This window comes from Mauremys mutica, chromosome 11 (genome assembly GCF_020497125.1).
Source record: "Mauremys mutica isolate MM-2020 ecotype Southern chromosome 11, ASM2049712v1, whole genome shotgun sequence".
In the NCBI taxonomy this organism is placed as follows: domain Eukaryota; kingdom Metazoa; phylum Chordata; order Testudines; family Geoemydidae; genus Mauremys; species Mauremys mutica.
The window spans coordinates 80,267,728-80,289,597 of NC_059082.1; the positions used below are offsets into that span (position 1 = coordinate 80,267,728).

General features: G+C 47.4%; 1 protein-coding gene across 7 annotated transcripts in view; it reads right to left on the reverse strand.

Moving 5' to 3' along the window:
• CACNA1H (calcium voltage-gated channel subunit alpha1 H) overlaps positions 1 to 21,870 on the reverse strand; it is a 590,082-nt gene that overhangs the window by 158,592 nt on the left and 409,620 nt on the right. For 6 of the 7 annotated variants that reach the window (XM_044981153.1, XM_044981154.1, XM_044981155.1 and 3 more), the window contains one exon: positions 13,292 to 13,451. The exons of the other annotated variant lie outside the window; for it this stretch is intronic. In XM_044981153.1, the coding sequence (XP_044837088.1) occupies positions 13,292 to 13,451 (160 nt within the window). The remainder of the gene's footprint in view (positions 1 to 13,291; positions 13,452 to 21,870) is intronic. 7 annotated transcript variants of the gene reach the window in all.

Consider the following 21,870-nt stretch of genomic DNA (forward strand, 5'->3'; position numbering starts at 1 on the left):
GAATCCCTAAGTGCAGGGGAAGTCACAGCAAAGCTTCTAAGATGGAAGGCCGAGGTAATGAGCATATTGCAGCTAGAGAAGCAGAACCGCAATGTTCAGCTCCATTTCCTCATGATTCCAGATTTCAGGGGCCTGCTGGAGCCATTAGCTAAGCAAGCAATAATGTGAGATTATCTGGAGGCAGGAGTGGAGAAAGAATAGATTTTTCTGTTATAAAATAACAAAAAATAGCTAGCTCTTCTCTGGCACTTTTCCTCAGTAGTTCTCAAAGCTCTTTACACAGGCAGACAGTAGCGTTATCCCCATTGTACAGGTGTGGAAACTGAGGCTCATTTATTAAGCAGTTAGATCTAAGGCCCAGTTTAGAAGGGGGTGTAGGAAGATGTTCCTCTAACATTCATCCCTGCAATTAAATGATTGCTTCAAAACAGGGGCTATTCACTCGCCAAATCTCTGAGCCTGCACCAGCCATAATCTTGTCGGAGACTGCACGGTTTAGCAGTTAAAACTCAAGTACCAAGCACGTGGGAAGTCCCAGCTAAACCAATGGTTCCTGTGCAGTTTGTCTTATTCATCCACCCAGGCATTTTTGAGAGAAGCATCAGTAAACCAAGCTGGGAAATCGCTACCAACACTGCAATAAAAAACTGGAGTCTGCTTCTCTGAGCTGAAGAGGCCCAGGGGAAATAAATGACATCTTATTTATATGGAATCTAGGGCCTGGAAATAGACAGAAGCGTGGGGGCAGGGATCGCTCCCTTATCGGATTTGCTTCAGGATGGCACAGGCAGATGCAACACCAGCTGAAGTCAAATAGGGGTACAGAGGTACAGAGGCTCATCTCTGTAAAATCCAGCTGCCTATTGCGTATGGCAGAGATTTATGGGGCCTGTACACCGGTGAAACCATTCAGCACAAAACTCTGGTTTTTCATCGTCCTGTATAATTCGCCTTTTCCGTGGAGAAATAGCAAACACACAAGCTCTGCCGTTCAGATCCTTTCCCAGGGAGAACCTTAGAACAGCTCCACAATGGAGCTAGGACGACTCACACCCGCTGAGGATCCCTCTCCTTCTGGCTTGGCCCCAATGCATCAGATAAAACCCTGTTCCCGGGCTCAAGGGAGGGGTCTAGCCATCACCCCCAGGGTCAGATATCAGTCTTCCCCCACCCCAGTCTCTCCCTTCCTGTTCTTGAAGCAGCTGGTTTTATGGCCCCTTCACTGGAGCGCTGGAGTGAACGCGGATTGCTATGAACTCCTTATTTGCCAAGGCCAAGGCGAGCTCTCCGTGCCCTGTCTCAGGGCCTCACGCTGGGCCCCATTTCCGGCCCACAGGACGTGCCAGACTATACAGAGCATCTGCATCTTGAGTTGAAGAGACAGAGACGGCACATTAAAACATTGCATCTTCCTGGCCTGCCCGAATTCCTCCTGCCCACCCACAAGCCTCTTTTGTTCCAAGGGAAATTTCCATCCAAAGACAGGCTGAAGAACAGTCCGAGTGCTGTATTCCTGCTGTTCTTGTTATGCGATCGAATGCTACGTCGTCACACAGAGAGAGGGGGATTCTTGTGGAGGATTACAACGTGCCAAGACACGTGTATAAGTGTGTGGAGGTTTTCAGGGGAGAGAGAGCAGGAGCGCATGGAGGTAGCTGAAAGATTTGGGGAGGGGGTAAGGAAGAGTAAAAAAACCAATACCCCACACACCAGACGAAAGTTTGCTTGGAACATAATCAGCAGACATCCCCACTGTCTGCAGTTGGGCCTTAGAGGAACAAAAGGCACAGGAATGCACCTGACATATGCTGGAGGCTGCGTGTGGGTGGAAGCCGCGTGGGCGTGTTACATCCTGTGCCAATTGTCTCTTCAACGTGGCCTTCTCAGAGAGTTTGATTTTCAGCAGCCCGCTAGGCTACAAAATAACCAGGGAGAGAATGACTGTAGTACACGAAGTGGTGACCAGGGGGAGAGAAGACAGACAGCTCGGGGGGTTGCTAATGGGCTGTGTCAGTCAGTCACTGGCTGGTCGGAGCCCAGACTGATAGGGAGTGAGAGGCATTGCCTCAGAGGCTCTGGGTGAAACACACTGGCGGTCTCAGCGCTGTCACGGCACTGCTGGGGCAGCGGCTAGCTTGTTCCTGCAAAACACTGGATTAAATGCAGCTCTAGCACCAATGGGTCCAAGCCCCAGTAAACGCACTGGGAACTGCCCCCGCTTACGCTAGGGCAGAGCAAGTCGGAGAGTCACTTTGCCAAGCAAAAGGCCGCTCCGCGTGGGAGGCTGCATACTGAATCTGCAGCGCCATCGCAGAACAAAGGCTGTGGGGGCTGATTGGGCCAGCCATGGCTCTCAGGCCTGAGGGAGCAATTGTAGGGCCTCTCTGCACAACACGGAGGGAGGTCTGGGAGCAGCAGCAGCTGAGGGCGACATGAACAGCCCCATTTTGGCCTCACTTTCTTATTAGTCAGCGCTCTTCGCACAATACGCTCACCCTGGGAAGCCGCATCCGCACGCGGCCCTAGTAAGTCTGTTATTGACGGTGGCACTTTCCCCGTCCTGGTGGCTCAGCATGCAGCACGCTACATTCCAAGGTGCTCCGGGTACTGCTCCATAAATTCCATTTGACTTCCTTGCCGTGACCTTTTAGATGCAGCGTACGGAGAAAAACCAAACCTGATGTAACAGCAGTTCCAGCTACTGCATGGAAATAGACCCGGAGCTCCCCTGCCTCCTGCCGTTCTCATTTACTGTTTGAGACCTCGACATTTCTGGCCCTAATGTTCCCTTTGACAACACGATGTGAAACAGCGTTTCCAAGCGCTGTGCTGGAGGTGACAGCTTTTCCTCTTCCAGCCCATAGGTATGAAAGACCATAAATGCCATAGAGCCACACGCCTGAAACCCACTAGCAGTGACTGAGCACCCTCAGCCTTCCGAGGAAGACGGCAACATGCAGCTTCTAGCGCCGGGGTCTTGCAAATGAGACTCAGCAACCCTGTGGTTGGTGTCAACCAGGCACGGCTAACACGGAGCCAACACCCCAAAGAGCACCGGCCAAACCTTTCCCCCTTTGCATGGTGCTGTGCACTGGCTGACTTTGCAGCAAGGTAACTGTAGTACAGTCTGGTAATGTCTTTTTTAAATTAGTCCTGTGCTATGACCAGAGCACCTCCCATTGGAAGGGGTCTCTCACATGATGCAGACACACCCATGGTCTGCATGGTCAGAGTCCGTAGGAGCCAGCTTGTTATATATCTAATAAAGAGACTTTATCCCCCTGGTCTCACTCCGGGGCTGCAGGAAGATACCCTCAGCTGCTTGACGGTGTTAGAAAGCGCAACAGTAATCAGCTCCAGCCCAAGGCCTAAGCAGACTAAGCAATTCCTTAGGGCCCCGAGCAGCTCAACGGGTCCCCCTATTTGCTGTCTATTATGTGTTGTGTGTAGGGGGCCCCCCAATGGGCTAGCACTGCCTCTGACAGTAACAAACCATGGGGTCGCCTAGCAACTGCCTAGTTTTCCTCAGTAGTTAACGAGCTCATCCTTGTTACCCAGGTCTCCTGAGTTCAGATATAGGGCAAGTACTGTTTTGCAAACGCCTTCGAACCTGTAAGGAAAATCTACATGTTCCCACCTCGGTAGGAGAGAAGTTTCTGCCGTTGAGTGCTCTCTCATCTTGCAGTCCCGGTTATCCAGAGAGTTCCTGGAATTGCAGCAGCCTTTGGTCTTAACCAGGTGAAGAAAAGAGCATTTTAGCCCTATGTGCTCCAACTCCTGGGTTTGCTGACAAGTATATAGCAGCAAACAGAACAAAAGAGGCTTGGGCTAAGCAAGATAGTTCCACCCAGCGAGGTGCAGGCAGTGTGTTACTCTTCAGACTTCTCGTGTGTCCTCCTCCGGAGTTAAAACTACTAAGCAGAGGAGAAACGTAAAATCCTCCAGAGTGACGGGGAGTTGGAAACCTGTGTCTTGGAGCCTGGCAGGTGAGCTCAGTACATAGGCGTGCGTACTGCTGCAGGGAGAGCCACCGTGAGAAGAAGGATGGTCTTGTGGCTTAGGCGTTGGCAGGGGACCTGGAAGATTTGGGTTCAGTTCCCAGTTCTGCTGACTGTGTCCTTGGAACAAGACATTTGCCCTGTCTGGGCACCAGCTTAAAAACCAAGAAGGCAATTTTGACCAGAATCTGTTTTGATCCATTCGTGGCATTTCAGATGACATGCCCTTCGAAGCAGCCTCTAATTGCTCACCCAGGAAAACCAGCCCAGGCTGGAGTGCAGTAGATGAACCATTGTAATGAGCCAGACAGATGTCAAAATAAGCAGATGCTCATTATCTTCAGTGGCCCACACGCAACCCCCTTCTCCAACTCTGGAACCAGGAGCACACTGGTTGCTAATGGCTGCGGGGGCGGGTCAGGGCTCCATCTCTCATGGATAATTATAATTGGGATTCCACCCAGAGCAGAGCTGGATTTCCAAAGGGGGAGAGACCAGCTGCATTGATGATTGGACAATTAGCAGCTGATGGATGCCAAAGCCCACTTGCTGGCGGTTGTTTCATGTTTAAATGTGCGGACAGAGACACATGCCATAATCACTGAGCATGGACAAAGGATTCAAGAGCGATCCAGGCAGGTGTGACCGATGCATGCGTGTGATGCCAACCCCCTAATCTTCCACCCTGGTTATTATGAAAACTATCCATCCCAGTCCAGTGTAATCAGACACAGTGCAATGCTCTATGGCACACACGAGTTTGTAGCTATCTGTCCTCCCAGCTGCAAGTCAGTTAATACATGTTTGTCTTCCCAAATCAATCTTTTCCATTGCACCCTCTCTCCCTCCTGGGTTATATTTAACCTCTTGATTTGATACACTCCCCCCAGTACATTAAAACTGGGCAGAAGGACGGTAAATGTGGCTAGTGAAACAAAGGCTTGGTGAGGGCAGAGAGATGGGCACCATGCCAGACATTTCTGCTAAAGGATAAATGTTGTCTGCAGCTGTACCACCTTGGGCGGCGATCTAACAAGCTAGGTAGAGTCAGATCTGGTCAGTGCATTGGCGGGAGACTTCTGGGGGAAGCCCGGTTAACTAATGATTTTTGAAGCCGGGAAAAGGTCTGCGTGTGAGGTTTGGCGGGAAGTTTGGCTTCGCTCTTACATTATCAGACCTGGTTTCTTCTGCCTCTTTTGCGCAATTTTGCACCTGCACTAAAATCACTTTTAAAAAAATGAACATCCTTCACAGAGGGCCAAACGCAGCCAATGGGCATCCACAGCGTGGTGTCCACTTATGCCAGCGCTGATTTCTACAGAGAGTCTTTGCTGGCTCTGAGTAACCAGTGCTGCTCCTTTGGGTCTGTGCTGCTAAAGAGGCCACAGAATTGAGACTCCACTTTCCTCCCTTCCCATCCCATTACAGAAAGCTGGCACTGCGGCTGCTCACTGAACAATGGCTGCGCTCTACGTTTACTGTAGTGGCCATAAGAAACAATCTCATGACATGGTAGCAATGTAGCAAAATTAAGATCCTTTCTTGGTGTCCAGTTGTACCAAGTGGCCTGTCAGTGATTCCAAATGGGTAAAAAAAATGCAAAGCAAAACCATCATCCAATGGTTAAAAAGCCAGTGAGATCCATGAACCAAATGGGAGCTACTCATCTGAAACCACCTACCTTGTTCAGGGTGGGACAGGCCAGCTGGTTAGATTGTTATTTGCAAATAGATATCCTTTGCATAACTTGCTAATGGTTGTGAATCCACTCACCACTAGACCCCTGGGCTGGGAGGACAAACGCACCAGAAATGAAGAGTGGATTAGCACCTCTTTCTCTGCCAACTGGCCTGTCTGTCTGTCGTGCTTGCTGCAGTTGTACGTCTAGTGGAGATATAGGATTAACAACGCCGTCCAGTTCTAACACAGGCAATGGCAGTCCAACCTCCCCGCCCGCTGCCTTGCAAGCATGCCTCAGTGCCGGCTCAGAGGAACTATCCTCCAGGAAGGAAGGCAGTAGTTTATCTTCATCTACAGGCTTTGGAGCTCCCGATGAGCACGCTCCTGCCAGGTGCTGAGTGCCCTGGATGTCCCATGAAGCCAGGGGGAGTTGAGAGCACTCAACACTTCACCGGATTGGGCCCTTCAAGAGGAAATTCCTCTCCAGGGGAAATCAGACTGACAAATCCATTGCCTTAAGGAAAGTCAGAAGGGCCAGTTAAGCTACACTCACAAGCACCTTTCACACAAACCCACAGAGCTGTCTGCAATGCCCTATACCTACTTCCTGAACACTTTAAAAAAGCCAAGCAGCCAAAGGCACTGCAGCGTGGAGCGGCTCCGGAGTTAATTAAGACTGAAGTGCTCGTGTTCTACCTGTCTGGCAGCATGAGCTAAATACGACACGTCACAGCTCTTTCGCCGAATTTCTTCAAAGGAAATTAACTAGAAACTGTAGTCAAAGGGCCAGAGGCAGATCTCACTTACACTGATTACTCCAGTTAAACGTCATGGGCCTGATTCTTCCCTGCCCCTTGTATAGTCATTGACACCAGCGCAAAGTGGGTTTAAAACCCCACCATTCTCATCGGGTAGCATTTTACATCGCAGTGGTGTAATGCTAGCAGGGCTGCAGAGACTCGGGCTCTGTGATTGCACGGGAGTCACTCCCAATTTACAGGGGCGCTTGGGAAATCAGAACCAGGATTCTAGTCTTTGCTGACTACCCAAGCACCTGCCCCCTTCTCTTATTCTGGACTGTTGTCCCCCTCTGGCAGCTAAACGGAATGGGAAAAGTTCATGCCCGCCTCTTTGGTCTTGGCCTCCAGCAGCAGGCTCAGATGGGAGGAAAGCTGCGGTGGGTCCTTCTGCCCAATGGGCACGTCAAAGGTCGAGCAACCATTGTCTTGGGCTGAGGAGAACAACAATGGGCATCAGGGACACGGAATGTCCCTACTGGCAAACGACACTAAACGACCAGAATCTCATTCCCCTTTCAGTACAGACGTCTATTCTCTTTGCCTCTGTTTAAAGCCACAGCTTAATTTTAATCCTATGTCCAATGCATAAGGGTTTTCTCTTCCTTTTGACTGCTCTCCCTGGAGCTGAAAGGCATGACCGAGGGCCAGACACGTCTAGTTCACAGCAGCAAGGGAGGAAAACCTACCAAGGGCACTAAAGCAAATGGGCCAAATTCTCCCCTCAGTTACACCCCTGCAGCCCTATTTACTTCAATGACGTAGGAATTTCCTGTCACAAGCCCGTCTGAGCCACCCCATTTGTTTCTGCTATTCAGTGGGGTAGCACTGAATAATGCACTTATGCCAACGTCTACCACAGTAGCACGGGTGGCACTGAAGTTATTGGGGCCGTGCTGAAATACATGGGGTGGTGGTTGTAAAAATGAGAGCAGAATTTAGCCCTCCGAGAGTCTTTCAGGATGCCCGAGGGGACAAGTATTCCATCAGCAGGGTGACCACAATGAATATTTCCACTGGGATTTGTTCTCTATCTAGCAGGGCAAACCTCAAAAGGTTTGGGGGTTCTATTCCATTCTTCTACACTCTCAAAAATCCAGAAGATGATTTCAGAATTCTTGGTCTTGAACCAGCTCCCACTGAAGTCAATGTGGGTGCTGCCATGAACCTTAGCAGGCGCTGGGTTGGATTCTTTGGGACTGAAAAACTGCACTGGATTCTTGGAAGAAGCTTTCTTCTGAGATTTGCAGTCAAGTAAAAAAATCATCCAGAAACATCCCTTCCTGTGGGATTTCACTGCGTCTGCCTCTGTGAGCGTTTTGCTGGCACCCAGAAGTGCAGACTCGGGGGAATGAAAAAGACAGATGATAAGGTAAAAATTTTGATCAAGCGTCAGAAATAATTCACTCCCAGTTTAAGCCAAGCTTTGGGGGGAGGGGGGTGAGTGGGGCTATTTTACACAGACCAAATGCAGTTTTAGGAGTGATCTCTCACTCCATAGAGAACAAGAGTCAAAGTGGAAGTTCTGGAGCAACATTTGGACATAAGGGGAAATATACGAGCCCCATCCCTTCCTTCAGGGCTGCAGAGGGCCCCAGACACAATGGAAGAGGTGCAAGGCCTTACACTATTACTCCAGTGTAACTAACAGCAGAATCAAATCCAGAGCATTTGCAATCCCTAAGCCTTCCGGAGCCCAGCTGCTCATGACTCCCTGTACATCCCTAAGCAACTGGATTTGTAGGTGGCAGATATGGAAAGTTGATCCACAGCAACTTGGATCCACCTGCTACTGTTCCCTGTAGACCAGGTGTGTAGGAAAAGTAGTAGCCACAGAAGTGCTGCCATGCCTGGAGCCGAGGACCCCCTCCCTCAGCACCAAGTCCGGTGACTCAGGCTTAGTGCAGGGAACCCAATTTAGCTCTTAATGATAAGAATTGAGCCCTTGATTAGAAAATCCTGCAGTGCCTTTGATGCGGCTAATGGACGTTATGTAACAGCCTGTTCCTCTGTGCTGGTTAGTTTTCGTACTTTGCAAGTGATCCCCGTGTGGTTAATTTTTAAAGGCTCCACTTTGCAGCAACCCCCTCTCCCCCCCATACATAATTTTGACTATGGGGACGCAAACCGGTCAAAGAGTTTAGAGAGAGCCGCCTATGTCAATTACAGCGCTCTGCTCCAGGCGCCCAAAACGCTGCACTCACACTGTGCTTGTTCACTGTAAAATGGAAATGCAACCTCTCAGAGCGCAGTGTTAACACAGCTTCATGAGCTTTTAAATGACAACTGTGTGATTATCTTATGACTGATGGAAAGTCCCGGAGAACGCTGCGCGGTCTTTGATTGGCACTGGCTAGAGAACTCTGGGTCATCGGTATCAGAGCAATAAGACGTAGGAGGGGGAAAGTGACATCTCAGACTCAGAGGGCAGCTGATGCATAGAGATCTGAACATGCATAATAGTTTTTATTTGAGGTTCTAAAAGGGCTTCTTAGCATCATGTCTCAGCATCGCTGGCCAGTTGAATAAATGTTGCAATGCCTGTTTTATATAATAAACAGAGGCCCAGAAATGTAAAGTGACTTGTCCTAGATCACGCAACAAGGCAGTCACAGAATCAGAGTGAGAGAGGCGCCAGGAGTCCTGCATCAGAATTGAGGGATGGTCTCTGCACACTGGGTAAGATGCAACACATGCTGTGAATACTAGGTAGTCACAAATAGGATATGATGTGGTAATTGAGGGGGTGTCATAATCCATACACATAAGGGGACAGAGTTAAAGTTGCACATGCAGGCTGAACTCAGGCACTTCCTCCCTCCTGTGTGCTTAACGTCCATCTTTAGCCTTCTCGGAAGTGAGATTTTTCTACAGGATTTTCATTATGAATCCAAACCACAGTTCATATTCATCTGGGAGTTTCCAGAAATCTTCATGCATTCAGTCTGGATCCAGGTTGGTGTGGCTGTTAAGGTGGGTGCTAGGACATATATGACATAAATATGGGCTTAATCTGTAATGCTCAGATTCAAATTCAGATCCTGAACACCCTAAATTTCGGGGAGGTTGGTTCAGGCCTAGGTTTAGAGGCTCCGAGTTTTCCCTTTGATACGCTGAATATCTTTGGAAAAAAGCAACTGCATTTGTAGAGCTATATTTCAAGACACCAGCTGTGATATGCACCACTTATAAGAGGAGCAGTGACCTTGACCTGAGTGGCCAGGGGAGATCCTGGCTCTCAGATATGGCACTCATATCCTGAGCTCCCTTTATAATCACCGCTGCCTCCATTTACTCGTCTTAGCAAGGCACAGTTTTGTTCTCTCAGAGGTTCCAGCTCTCTATTCCCCACACCCCGATTTTTGACTTTTTCCTTATGGTTCTCTCGATGTTTCTCCCCCACCTCGGCCAGATTGTCCCCTTCTGTGTAGGCCTTCCTGGTTTCTCATCGGTGTTCTCCTTCTTTGAATAGGAGACAGCTACTTGCATGAAAACACCAGCTATTCCAGCTCTAAGACAACATGGATTTTGACGGCATTCAAGCCCTCACTTTTCCCCCTGACATGTTGCGGCATAAAGAGGGGGAAAAAATGCCTTAGATCAAAGTTAAATCCATGTATAGTGAGAGATTTTGATCCGCCCAGGAAGATCTGATCCTCAAACATCCATCTCTCTTCCCTTTGTTAAGTACCGTAGGGCCCGCAGATGTGTTTCTCTCCCCTGCCATTCCGTGACTGAGCCTAGCGTCAAGCTGGGCTCTTCCACCCTGCGATTCTCCAGTGCTTCTTAGTCACAAGTGGTGTCGAAGGTGGCAGAGGGACCGCATGTGCTCCACTTTCCTGATGCTGTTCCTGTGTCCCTGACACAAGGGACACATCCAAACATACCCAATACATGCCGTGCCAGGCCTCTTATTTTAACTAATTATAAGAATGAAGCCCCCTTTGCACGTGGCAATACGATCTCTATCAGGAGCAGTGGAAGTGCCCGAAAAGTGGGGCGGGGCCAGAGGTGACCAAACTGCGCCCCCCCCAGGCCCCTCTTCCACGCCCCCCCGAGGCCCTGCTCCCACACCGCCTCTTCCACACACACACCCCCGAGGCTCCGTTCCCACACTGCCTCTTGCACGCCCCCCCAAGGCCCCGCTCCCCCTCTTCCACGCCCGCCGATGCCCCGCTCCCGCTCCCCCTCTTTCCCGCCACGCCCCGCTCACTCCTCTCCACCCGCTACCCCCGTCGCTCGCCCATCTGGCTGGAAAAAGTGGAAGGGCATAGCTGTTCTGGCGCCCCTGCTCTCTCTACTGCCTTATAAAACGACACTCTACATGTTCACAGCATTGTGCAAGCACCAACAAACTGTGCGGCTGTAACGGAGCTTTGCAGAACAGTATCTCATTTTTACAGACGGGCAAATGGAGGCACAGGAAAGCTAAGTGACCTACCCCCAAACTGCACTGTCATTGCCAAAACCGAGAGGAGAGCTCTCAGGTTCCTGGCTGCCAACCTCACCCTCCTTGCGCTACAGCGCATGGCGTCCACTTTTTACACCGCGTGAAACGTGTATTTGCAAACACGTTCTATAACAGATCTACTGTTATAGAAAACGTTTGTTTTCCACAGAGCTAATCCCACAGCAAATTGCTTTTGCACTCTGTGTGTGAAGAGAGCAGGGTCTGATTTTGGTTTATTCATAGGGTTCCACCAGGGCATTCTCCAAAACTGAATGCTACCAGTGCCTGAGCAGATACTCATCACAGGGTACGCGTGCATTCGCATTCAAGCATCTTCTGAGCCCTTTAGTAAAATATGATAATATGTGATTAAGGCTTGACTGGAATCACCTCTAGCTTTGGTGTTTTGGGGCAACACAGAGGCTTGTTTTGGGAGGCCCTATCCCAACAATCTGCATTTCCCCTCCCCTTCTCTTTCCTCATGGAGCACGAGGGTTTACTCATTCTGGGGGAGAGGAGTTTACCAGATTGCGTTTAGTAGTCAAGGTATCTGCCCAAAGAATAGGTTCATTCGGAAGGCTGAAATGATTGTGTCATCCAGGACATAGGACAAAACAGAGGCCTTATGCCCATCTAGGGAAAATGACCTACATGCAGCACAACTCCTGGCAGGAGTCGAGGAGGAATGTGCCACATATTGGGACTGATACCTGCAATTATCATTTTCAAGGAATTGTCTGGGTTTCTTTCATTTGCGTTTGGGATATTCTTGAAGCCAACCCACCAGAACAAGTGCTAGCATCCTAGAGGCAATTAGGACACCGAACAAGCACCCTAGACAAGCACACTTCAGGCTAAAGCTTAATTGCGCCGATCAGGAGAGAAACTTGGGGAACTAGTGAGGCGGAAGGAACCTGTGATGCTATAGATGACATTGTCATGTGACCATGGTAAAGAATCTCAGAAGTAGCTTTCATCTAGCACTGAACAATGAGCTAGATGAAAGAAAAAGGAGAACAGCTTTATCCTTCAAACTACTATGCCTCTCTTTCACTGCAGAACTGCTACCTAGATCCTTCTGGCTCCAGCCCCTCCTGGCTGGATTCCTGACGGAGTTTTAAAGAAACAGAGCACACATCGTCATCACATGCTTTACAGGGAAAATGGCCCTATGTGATTCAGAGTCAGACAGCCTAGCAGGGTAACCAGCACTTCCCACCAGGAATAAACTGCAACACATGTTTCAGAACACACATACACACACAAACACACCCCTCTGACATTTCTGCATTTGCTATTGCAGTGTTGCCAACTCTGGAGTCTCACAAGATTTGATGTTTATCTTAAATCTTCAGCTCCCGGAGTGGTAAATCTTAGCTTTCATTAAAATAAAATGCAAGAGCCTGTCTCCTGCGCTTACAAAAAAAGCTTGGAAATGTGAACTCTAAAGGTGCAGAAACCAGAAGGCAAATATTAAAAAAAAAATCCCTAATGTACAATTATTATTTTAAATCTTGTGATTTTTAGGGGGGCCTGACTCATGATTTTTCAGTGCTTGAGGTTAGTAATACTGCTATTGGTAGCACTCATTGTTTGGGACCAATCTGAAAAACCAAGGGAAAAAATCCAGTTCGATTTGATCCAAAACCAATTTTTTCATTGAATCAAAAATCTCGAAAAAAATTCACTGCTAATGGATCACAATATTTTGGGTCAACTCTGACAGAAATCTAATGGTTTTTTGATTCATTTAGAGTCAACCAAAAAGTTTCAGACAACTATCAATTTTGTTGTAACGTTTTCATTTCGATTTGGCTATTTTGGGGTCTTGTCCACCTTTTTTTTTTTTAAATTAGTCAAATTTGAATTCAAAATGCCATTGTGAACCATAAAAGTCAAAATGAGACATTTACAAATGGTCAAAACAAAACATACTGAGTTTTTGGGGGGGAAAAAAAATCATTTTGTTCCTGGGCGAAACTATTGGTTGAATTCAACCCAAGTTTTGCAAATAGTTTCAGAGCAATGAAAAATGCATTTGCAATGAAAAATAATCTGTTGAAATGTTTTTGCCCTGCTCTAGTTGACTTCAGTGACACAACGCCAGTTTACAGCAGCTGGGGAACAGATACAGGGCTAAATCCTGGCAGGAGAACTGAACAAATGGACCGGGTCAGTTCAGTTCGGCTAGCCACACCTATTCCTAATGGGGCAACCTTCCTTTTCCTGCCTGGGGCAGGGCAAAGGAGGAGATATTTGTATGGAACCCACAACTGATGCTAACCCTGCTAGCTAGATACATAGACATGTTTCTCCTATAGCTGGAGAGAGAAAAGACGAGACAGTGAGTTTTCCGCTGTACTTACATTGCAAAGTTGCTGTCTACGAAACACCTGTTTCTGAGCAGCCCTGCCCAGAGCTGCACGCCGACAATCCCAAAGATGAAAAAGACAAAGAAGCACAAGAGAAGGACGTTGCCTAACATAGGCAGAGTATCTAACAGCAGGGTAACGAGTATTCGCATACCTGTGGGGAGAAGGAGAAAACAGGTTATGGGAGCCCTTTGTGAGCCCTTGGAGCAGGACACAGCTAGACACAGGAGCAGGTGTTATGATGAGCTCCACACATTTAGGAGAAGCTGTCTCATCACTTCTGCAGCTTCAGAAGCAAGCTCGCCGCTTCTAAGTGTGTACGGTGGCAGACGACGTGAAGTTATCTTCTGCAGTGTATTCCCTTTTCAACGGAAGATGGACCCAAGTCCAAGATCAGTACTTCAGGGCGGGGAAGGGGCACTCCCTGCACGAGTCAGTGAAGTCAACAGAAATGAGGAGAGTAGGATAAAAGACAGACTCAACATCTCGGGACTGCATATGAATCACGGAATTGGATGCTTGCGAGGCAGCTTCCCAACATGCTCTGGATGTGGGAGAATCAAGACTTAAAGTTTTAAAAATCTGGGCTGCCAAGGCTCATCTCCACTGAAGCTGCATCTTACAGGCTGGGGGTTCCCCCTCCCGACTCAGGAACTCAGTGTTACTCAATGGAATTCACACTGCAGGGCAGGAGGACATGTGAGGCCAAAGGCTGTGCCTCTCTGATGGACTACGGGCTCAATAAACTTTCTAAAGAAACGTCCCTACTCTTCAGCCCACCTGCCAGCATCATCTTCTATTCAAAAACTACCTTCTGGGAAACCAACACATGCTAACAAGTAACTCACCCGATGCCCTGAGGAATCCTTTCCTACCCAAAATTCATCTGGGCAGAAGCATTTTAATAATATCTACAACCTGTCAGTGCCCCTGCTGCGGTGTAACAAGTCCTTGGCCTACAGTCAACAATCACACTCATGTAGGGAGCAGGGCTAGAAATCTGTCCCTTCTACTTCAAAACACAGACCTCTGCCCCTGAAGCTAAAGAAGAACCTCCCTACCTGATGGTAGCAGTAGGTCTTTTATCCTCTTTCTGAACCAGCCCCCAGAGGGCGACATCACTCTGACATACACACTAAGTCAGTGCTTTACAATGGGCCCAAGATTTCATCACTGGTGCCAATGGATGTGTCAAAACCTGCTCTTCACAGCCAGAGGAAACTTTAGTTTCTGTGCAGTATTTATGTGACAGGAGAGAAAAATGGTGGGAACGTGAAGATCCCAGAGCGTGCAAACTATGAACAAGACGGGTGAACATTACCTGAACCATACAGGAGCTTTGTTGACAACACTTTAAGCCCATCATGCCCACCACCGTTCTCCCGGAGTGCTCTCAAGTGCTGTCAGACTGTGCTGCTGTCAGACTGCCAGTCCCTTCACAATGCCTGACTGATTGTCTGGCTGCCTCAGGGAAACAGCACTGTAATCCCTTTGGCTGATTGGTATTGAACTATCAGGAGGCTGGAGGTGGGGATTCTGGGACATCCATATCGAGCATTTTCAAAAGGCACTAACTGTTCCAGAAGTAAAAGGACAGATCCGTAGAGTCCTCCGAGGGGCAAACCAGGATTTCAATGCAATTTACAAGGACGGGAACAGGAAGAAGGCAGGCGGATGTTAAGAGTGTGCCTGTGAATCGTGGAGACAGAGGGGATTAACCGGACTGCTGTACAGCATAAAGAACCTATCACCACTTCTACACCACACTTCCGATGACTGGTTAGCCGTAGTTAGACTATAATTCTTTTCTAGTAGCCATGGCAATAGGAAAGTCCTGTGGAAGATCTGCCAGACACAGGTCACTAAGTTAGGGCATTAGCCCTGGAAGTGGGAGAACTCATTTCACCAGAGTCTTCCTGAGGGCTTGCCTTCACTGCAAGCCTCAACTCGAGTTGATTCCTCTTGATCTAGTCTGGGTCGAACGAGGACAACACAGTCCCTCAGCTGAGCAGGCTGGTTGTATGAGCAGCCCAGAGTAGCTTGAATCCCCGCTGCATCACTAGCTCAAATGCCACTCTACCCTCAACCTCCATCCTGCCGGGCCGGCTCGCTGGAGTTTAAGCACCACTGAACTTGAGCTAGAGACTTTTGTGTGTGGATGGGAGTCAGGCTGGGGCAGCACTTGAGTTAAGCCTGGAGCTAACACTGCAGCGGGGACAAGCCCTTAGCCTCTCTGTGTCTCAGTTCTCCATCGGTCAAATGCAGATAAGAGACCGGCCTGATCTCACAGGGGAGTTGGGAGGATAAATTCAGTAAAGACTGTGATGCACTCAGATGCCATGGTAACGGGGTGGGGGAGGGGATAGAAGTTCCTAAGGTAGTTAGGTAGAATTGTTATTCTTAAATACCCAAATAAGGCAGCTAGGGGGAGATTCTGGGCTAGTCGTGTTGTTTTTCACAAAATTAGGGGTATCTGACCTGGCATCAGGGCCAAATACCAATATGGGTTATTATATTTTGCCTACCTAAAATGAAAATGAATTATCTTGAAATGAATCATTAGTAGTAGTAATTATATATTGATGACATCCGGAAATGGGCTTGGCACTTGACAGTACAAGTAGCATTAAGATCTAGACTGCGCCCCAAAGAGTTGGCAATCTACTCTGAATACAAGGTTCTTCCCCATTTCCTGCACTAAACTGTTGCATGATATTGCTGGTGTCATTTTAAAGGCTGAGGTGCCCCACCCTAGAGGTGGCTGCATTTTGGGGGGTGAGTGACGGAACCCATCCCTACTTGGATATGGTTTAGAATTCTGCAAAGAGCATGGACAATTGTAAAATTGCTACCTCTTAATAATACTGTTTATTCCTCACCTGATGAAATAGGGCCAGACAGTGAACCAGCGTCCTTGCAAACCAATCCACAGCCCCAAAGCAGTGGAAATGTCATGTCAGCTGTGCTGGAGCGCCAGACAGCAGAGAAACCCTCTGAACACCGTGACGGTGTCTCATGCTATCGTAGCTTCAGTTAGTGCAAGTGAAAAAGCAACAAGTGAGCTTTTCTCCTCCTGCTATTTATTCCTCCCACTACCCCGGTAATATTGCAGAGGAAGATGGTGAGCCAGAGATTGACAACTGGAGCACAATCAATTAGGAGAAAGACTCTGCTCTGTGGAAACGGTGCAGCAGTCCAGCAGGGAGGGGGAAAGAAACCTCATTCAAAATATCTATTTCTTCAAGGGCTAGTTCTCCTAATGCATGGAGTTTGGAGCTGTCTGACAGTCCCATGCTAAGCGTATGTGTGTGACGACCAGGGCTGGCTTTAAGCCGATTCACCCAATTCCCTGGAATCAGGCCCCGCGCCTAAGGGGGCCCTGCTCCAGGGGTCTTCAGCAGCATTTCGGCAGCGGGGGGTCCTTCGGTGCTGCGGAAAACCCGGAGCGGACCCCCCACCACCGAGTATTCCAATCGGGCCCCACGGGTCATAAAGCCGGGCCTGGTGACGACCGTTCATTTACACATTGATGCACAAAGTTTCCCTAATAACGCTGAGCCTGTCACCTAAAGAAGCCATGGCAAACTAGTACCATTAAGGGGTTTGTCCTTCTTGGCCCTGTGGAAGGAACCATGTTTAAAAATGACCGTTGCTAGCATGGTTTCCTTGACTATACGCAGGCTTTGCAACCTTGTTGTAACCATGTTAGTCTCAAGATATTAGAGAGACAAGGTGGATAATGTAATATCTTTTATTGGACCAGCTTCCAAAAGAGACTTGTTTCTGAGCTTATACAGACCTGAAGAAGAGCTCAGTGTAAGCTCAAAAGCTTGTCTCTCTCACCAACAGAAGTTGGTCCAATCAAAGCAATTACCTCACCCACCTTGTCTCTCTAATATTCTTAGGTTTAGCAGAATTCGATTTTAAGGTTTTTTTATGATTTCGACTGATAATATCGCTGTTTATTTTTAAGCATGTTTTTCTGATTTTTATCCAATTAAATTTTCACAGTTGCGGGAAATTATGGGGTGGGTGTGTGGGTTAGATAATAATTCATTATTCAATGACGGTAGATGCTGAGATTCAAAATAAACAGGTAAAGTTTTATAACTGTTACAACACAAATTGTCAACATCACTTGTCAAAATGCACAAATTAAATGTCCTTAAATCAACTCTAAGAAGTTTTCAAGCAGCATTTTCCTGACTTTGCCTATCTGTAAAGTTTGATTATTCTGGATGGGAATACTTTTTCATCAGCTTGTGTGTGCATGGTGATATCGAGGTTGATTGACAGTCACCATTAGAAATCATAGTCTTCCAAGCCTAACTGTACTGGTCAAGGACTTATGGATGGGGCTTACCCATCAAACCTGAGCTGCTCAGACATGAAGGGTCAAACTCTGCCTTTGCTCTGTGCTTTGTAGTTAGAGGTCAGGGTGACTTCCAAGTTTAAGTTAAAGCAAGAAAAAAAAAAACCACCCTGAGGCATAATGACATGCAAATTAGTGGTTCAATAAAGGTTAAATGAGTCTTTGCAAAACCAACCAACCATAATTTGAACAGCTGATAATTGTAGCTTTGAGAGAAAGAAAAGGCGAACTAAAAAAACCCCAACAATGCTAAGTTCCAAAAAAGGAAAGCGCTTTAGGAACTGAACATTCCTACAGAAAACATGGCGCGTGATTACAGCGTGGGGCACATCAGTCTGTCTGACAGATAATGCTGGCGACAGTGCAGTCTTCAGGGGCATTTTATCCCGTTAAGAGGCTGCTCTGCAAAGCGCTCTCCCTGTCTGTGTCGAGCTATTTCTCCCTTAATTTCCCCGCCCCTGTGAGATGTTACCCTCCATTAGTTATCCCATTTGGATAGAGAATGGCATTTAAATTCCGATGTATTTTCTCTCTTACCCTCTTAATTTTCAGGTTGCTGCTTCTTCCAGCCAACTCCCAAGTCGTGTCTAATGCGTCTCCGAGTAGTTCTTAATTACACAGGGCTGCAGCTCAATGTTCTTTGACTTCAGAGGGAGTTTTGTCTGCATGTGGGCTAAGAACATCAGAATTTGGCCCAGTTGCCCAGGCAGTGCCACTTTTTTGGCACGACAGGACCAGACCCTCAGCTCGAGGAAATCGATGTAGCTGCACTGAAGTCAATGGAGCTGCACTGATTTATATACAGCATATAGAGATGTATGTGCTGCTACAGTATGGCACATTCCATCCAAGGATCTCATCAGCTACAAACAACAGCTCATCTCTTCTCCTATACGGAGATAAACTTGATGCGGGGGGAAGGGGATGAGTAGCGAGGCAAGTGACGCCTCCCTAATTCCCCAACTGCATTTGCATCATCCCAGGCCTTTTGGCATAAGTTACAAGAGGTTGGAGGCTACAACAACCTACATAGACTGGTTCTGGTCCTTGTGGGATCTTATATCAGCTGTGAGTTAGCCTAGTGCAGACATGCTCCACACCACCCCCAACACATTGCCTCCCACCCCCGTAGCAGGATGTAGGGGGGTGGTTAGTGTAGCAGATGGCTATGCTACTTTACACTACCTGAGAACTCCACTACTGGCAAGATAAACTGTAGGGGAACCTATACTAGTTGGGGCCAGAGTCCATCACTTTCCCCTGTCCGAGTGGTGCAAAGTGGCTGGGTCAGGAAGAGAGAATCCTTACCAGTACGATAAACCTCAGCAGTAATAACTAGTTTCACAATGTCTTGTGACGTAGATGTTACTCCCTATACAAGCGGAGAAACCGATGGACAGACAGCATAAATAACTCATCAAAGGTCACTGAACGAGTCAGTGGAAGAGCTAAGAGTAAAACTCAGTCTTCCCCAACTCTCCGTCGTGTGCGTTAACTATTCAACGTGTTGCTTCCCTAAGGTTACTCAAGAGCACAAGCTTGAGGAGCTGCAAAGTCACAACAAATATATATATATATATATTTAAAATACAGTAGGAGACTAACTTGAGTGCACAATGAGTTTTTATTTCCTAGCGTTCCTTCCCAATGCACTCTGTAATTCTAAACCCAAGGAACACATTCAATAACACTGCCCTTCAGACTTGACTAACAAATCTTTGGAAAGGCAAAAGGCTCATGTAATTCCCAGTGGTAGGAAGAAGTTTTGCTCTTATCCAATTTTCTTTCCTCCATCTTACCTTCTTTTTCCCAAAAATGGTTAAAATCTATCTTCCTCTGCCAGACAACTTGGTTGTTTAGTGGCACCGCTCTAGAGATTGATCCCATCTGCTAGCTATCTACGCAAGGCACTTTGGACCCTCTTAGTAAAATGCCAAGTGTGCCATAGGAAAGATGATTAGCATCGGTTAGGCTGAAAACAAGCCTCATGATTTCTTTTCAATTTCATTACATGTGGTGCCCATTTTAAACCACATATTTAAAAAACAACAACTACTCAGCAATGAAATGAGCTTGAAAACAGTGACCACTATTAAAAACCTTACAGCCCGTGCCAAAAACATAAATCGCGGAATTATCTTTTTTCCCAGTCATTTCCAAAGAATAATTTCTAATACAGACGATGTTTTTATTGGCTGGGTTCCTCCTTTCTTTCTTTTCTTTGAAAAAATATCTTGTGGATGAATTTATTGCACATGAAAGCGAAGGGGTAATAGAATTGGAGGGGGCCAGGCAAAGTGCAAGGTTGTCGTGTGGATAAATTGCTGTGCTATTTTTGACAGATCTCCACTGTGGAGGCTTTTGGTTCCCTGTTGGAAGGAATTAGAGGACAGTTCTATCTACTATGCAGTAACTGCAGTTAAAATCTGCTTCGACGGTTGTTCTTCCAAAGCTGAGCTCTCAATGCAGTTAGCCCTCGATACCCAATTCGCCTTCCACCAGTCTCTTTGAAACACCAGCTGCCAAGACCATTTTCCGGCCCCACCATTTTCACCAGGTTGCCTCTCCTTGCACTGGATTCCTCCATTGGCTCCCTCCTCGCTGGCTCATCAACGTCAAGCTTTTTGTTCTGGTCACCAAGGACCATCACAGCTGTTCCCTTCTGTACTTTTGCACGCTGGTCTCTGTTCTCACTGTCCCTCATCCTCTCCCATTCAGCCATCCACCTTCCCTCACAAACATCTGTGCACTTCATTCCACGCTGCCTCCATGCATTGACAGCCCTCCCTGAACTGACCCAGGATTGCCCCCTTCTCTGTCTCCTCCGTATCTCCTCAATTTACTCCTTTAGGGCCTGAGCCAAAGCCCACTGAAGTCTGTAGCAAGACCCCCTTTGAGGTCAGTGGGCTTTGGGTCAAGTTGTCTTTGATTCCATTGGATTTCTGACGCTAACAAACTAGGCAACTCATCAACAACTTTGGGGCCCTTCATGATTATTGAAAACCACATATAACTCTGCAGGCAGAGAGCCTGCCGGACAGAACCAAGAGCCACTTCCTTTGTTATGCCTACAAGAAAGGATAAATTCAGGCACAGCCAGGTACAACGGAGGTGTTTTTAATTCATTTTTAAAAATTAAATAAATGGAGGACCATAGGTGCTGGAACTAGGGGTGCTGCTGTAACCCCTGGTTTGAAGTGGTTTCCATCCTATACAGGGTTTACAGTTTGGTTCAATGGCTCAGCACCCCCACTATGCCAATTGTGCCAGCCCCCCTGTGGGGAACAAAAAAATGGTAACAGAGGGCTCTTCAGTCTAGCAGGCAAATGTGTAACAAGCATCAATGGCTGGAAGTTAAACGAGACAAATTCAGACTGGAAATAAGGGGCACATTTTTAACAGTGAATGGAACAACTTCCCAAGGGTTGTGGTGGATTCTCCATCACTGGTCATTTTAAAATCAAGATGGGATGTTTTTTCTAAAAGATCTGCCCCAGCTCACAGAGGAATTCATTCAGCAAAGTCCTATGCTCTGTGTTATCCAGGAGGTCAGACCAGATGATCACAATGGGCCCTTCCGGTCTTAGAATCTATGAATCTATAAAAAAAGGTGCCCAAATTGTGTGTGCGTGAATCCATCCACCTCTCTCTTTATACATCACTTGTCTTTAATTACAGGCACTGCTGCAATGCTGTGAAATGATACTAGCTCAACATACAACTTGGGTTTCTTTCCAAAAGGGCTTTGGGATCACCCTAGCTAGAGAAGAATTCTTACCTGCTTTCTTATTCCATCCTAACTGGAGGATCTAGGGGGAGGTAAAATGGATCTCAGTACCCAGCTTTCCTATTAGATCACTCCCACTAAATTTCCTACATCAGGGGTTCTTGCAACCACCCTGCCTTACCATGTGAAAAATGGGAGAGGGGTCCTGGTTTGGAAAAAGTAATGGAGAGAGGTCTCAAAAAGGCTGGATCAAGGCAAAGGGAAACTGTGCCAGGTTTGGAATCATGTGACTGTTAGAATCCAGTTTTTTATTATTTTTTTTAAGTAAGTCTCTACCTTTCATGATTGCAAGAAAAACTTGAAAAATGTGACCCCATTGCAACTGGCACAGTAACCTCTGCCTGAATGTGCAGAGAGCCTGAAACAACAGCTGCAAGGGGGCGAACTGCACCATACATCTCAATGGGGTGTTAA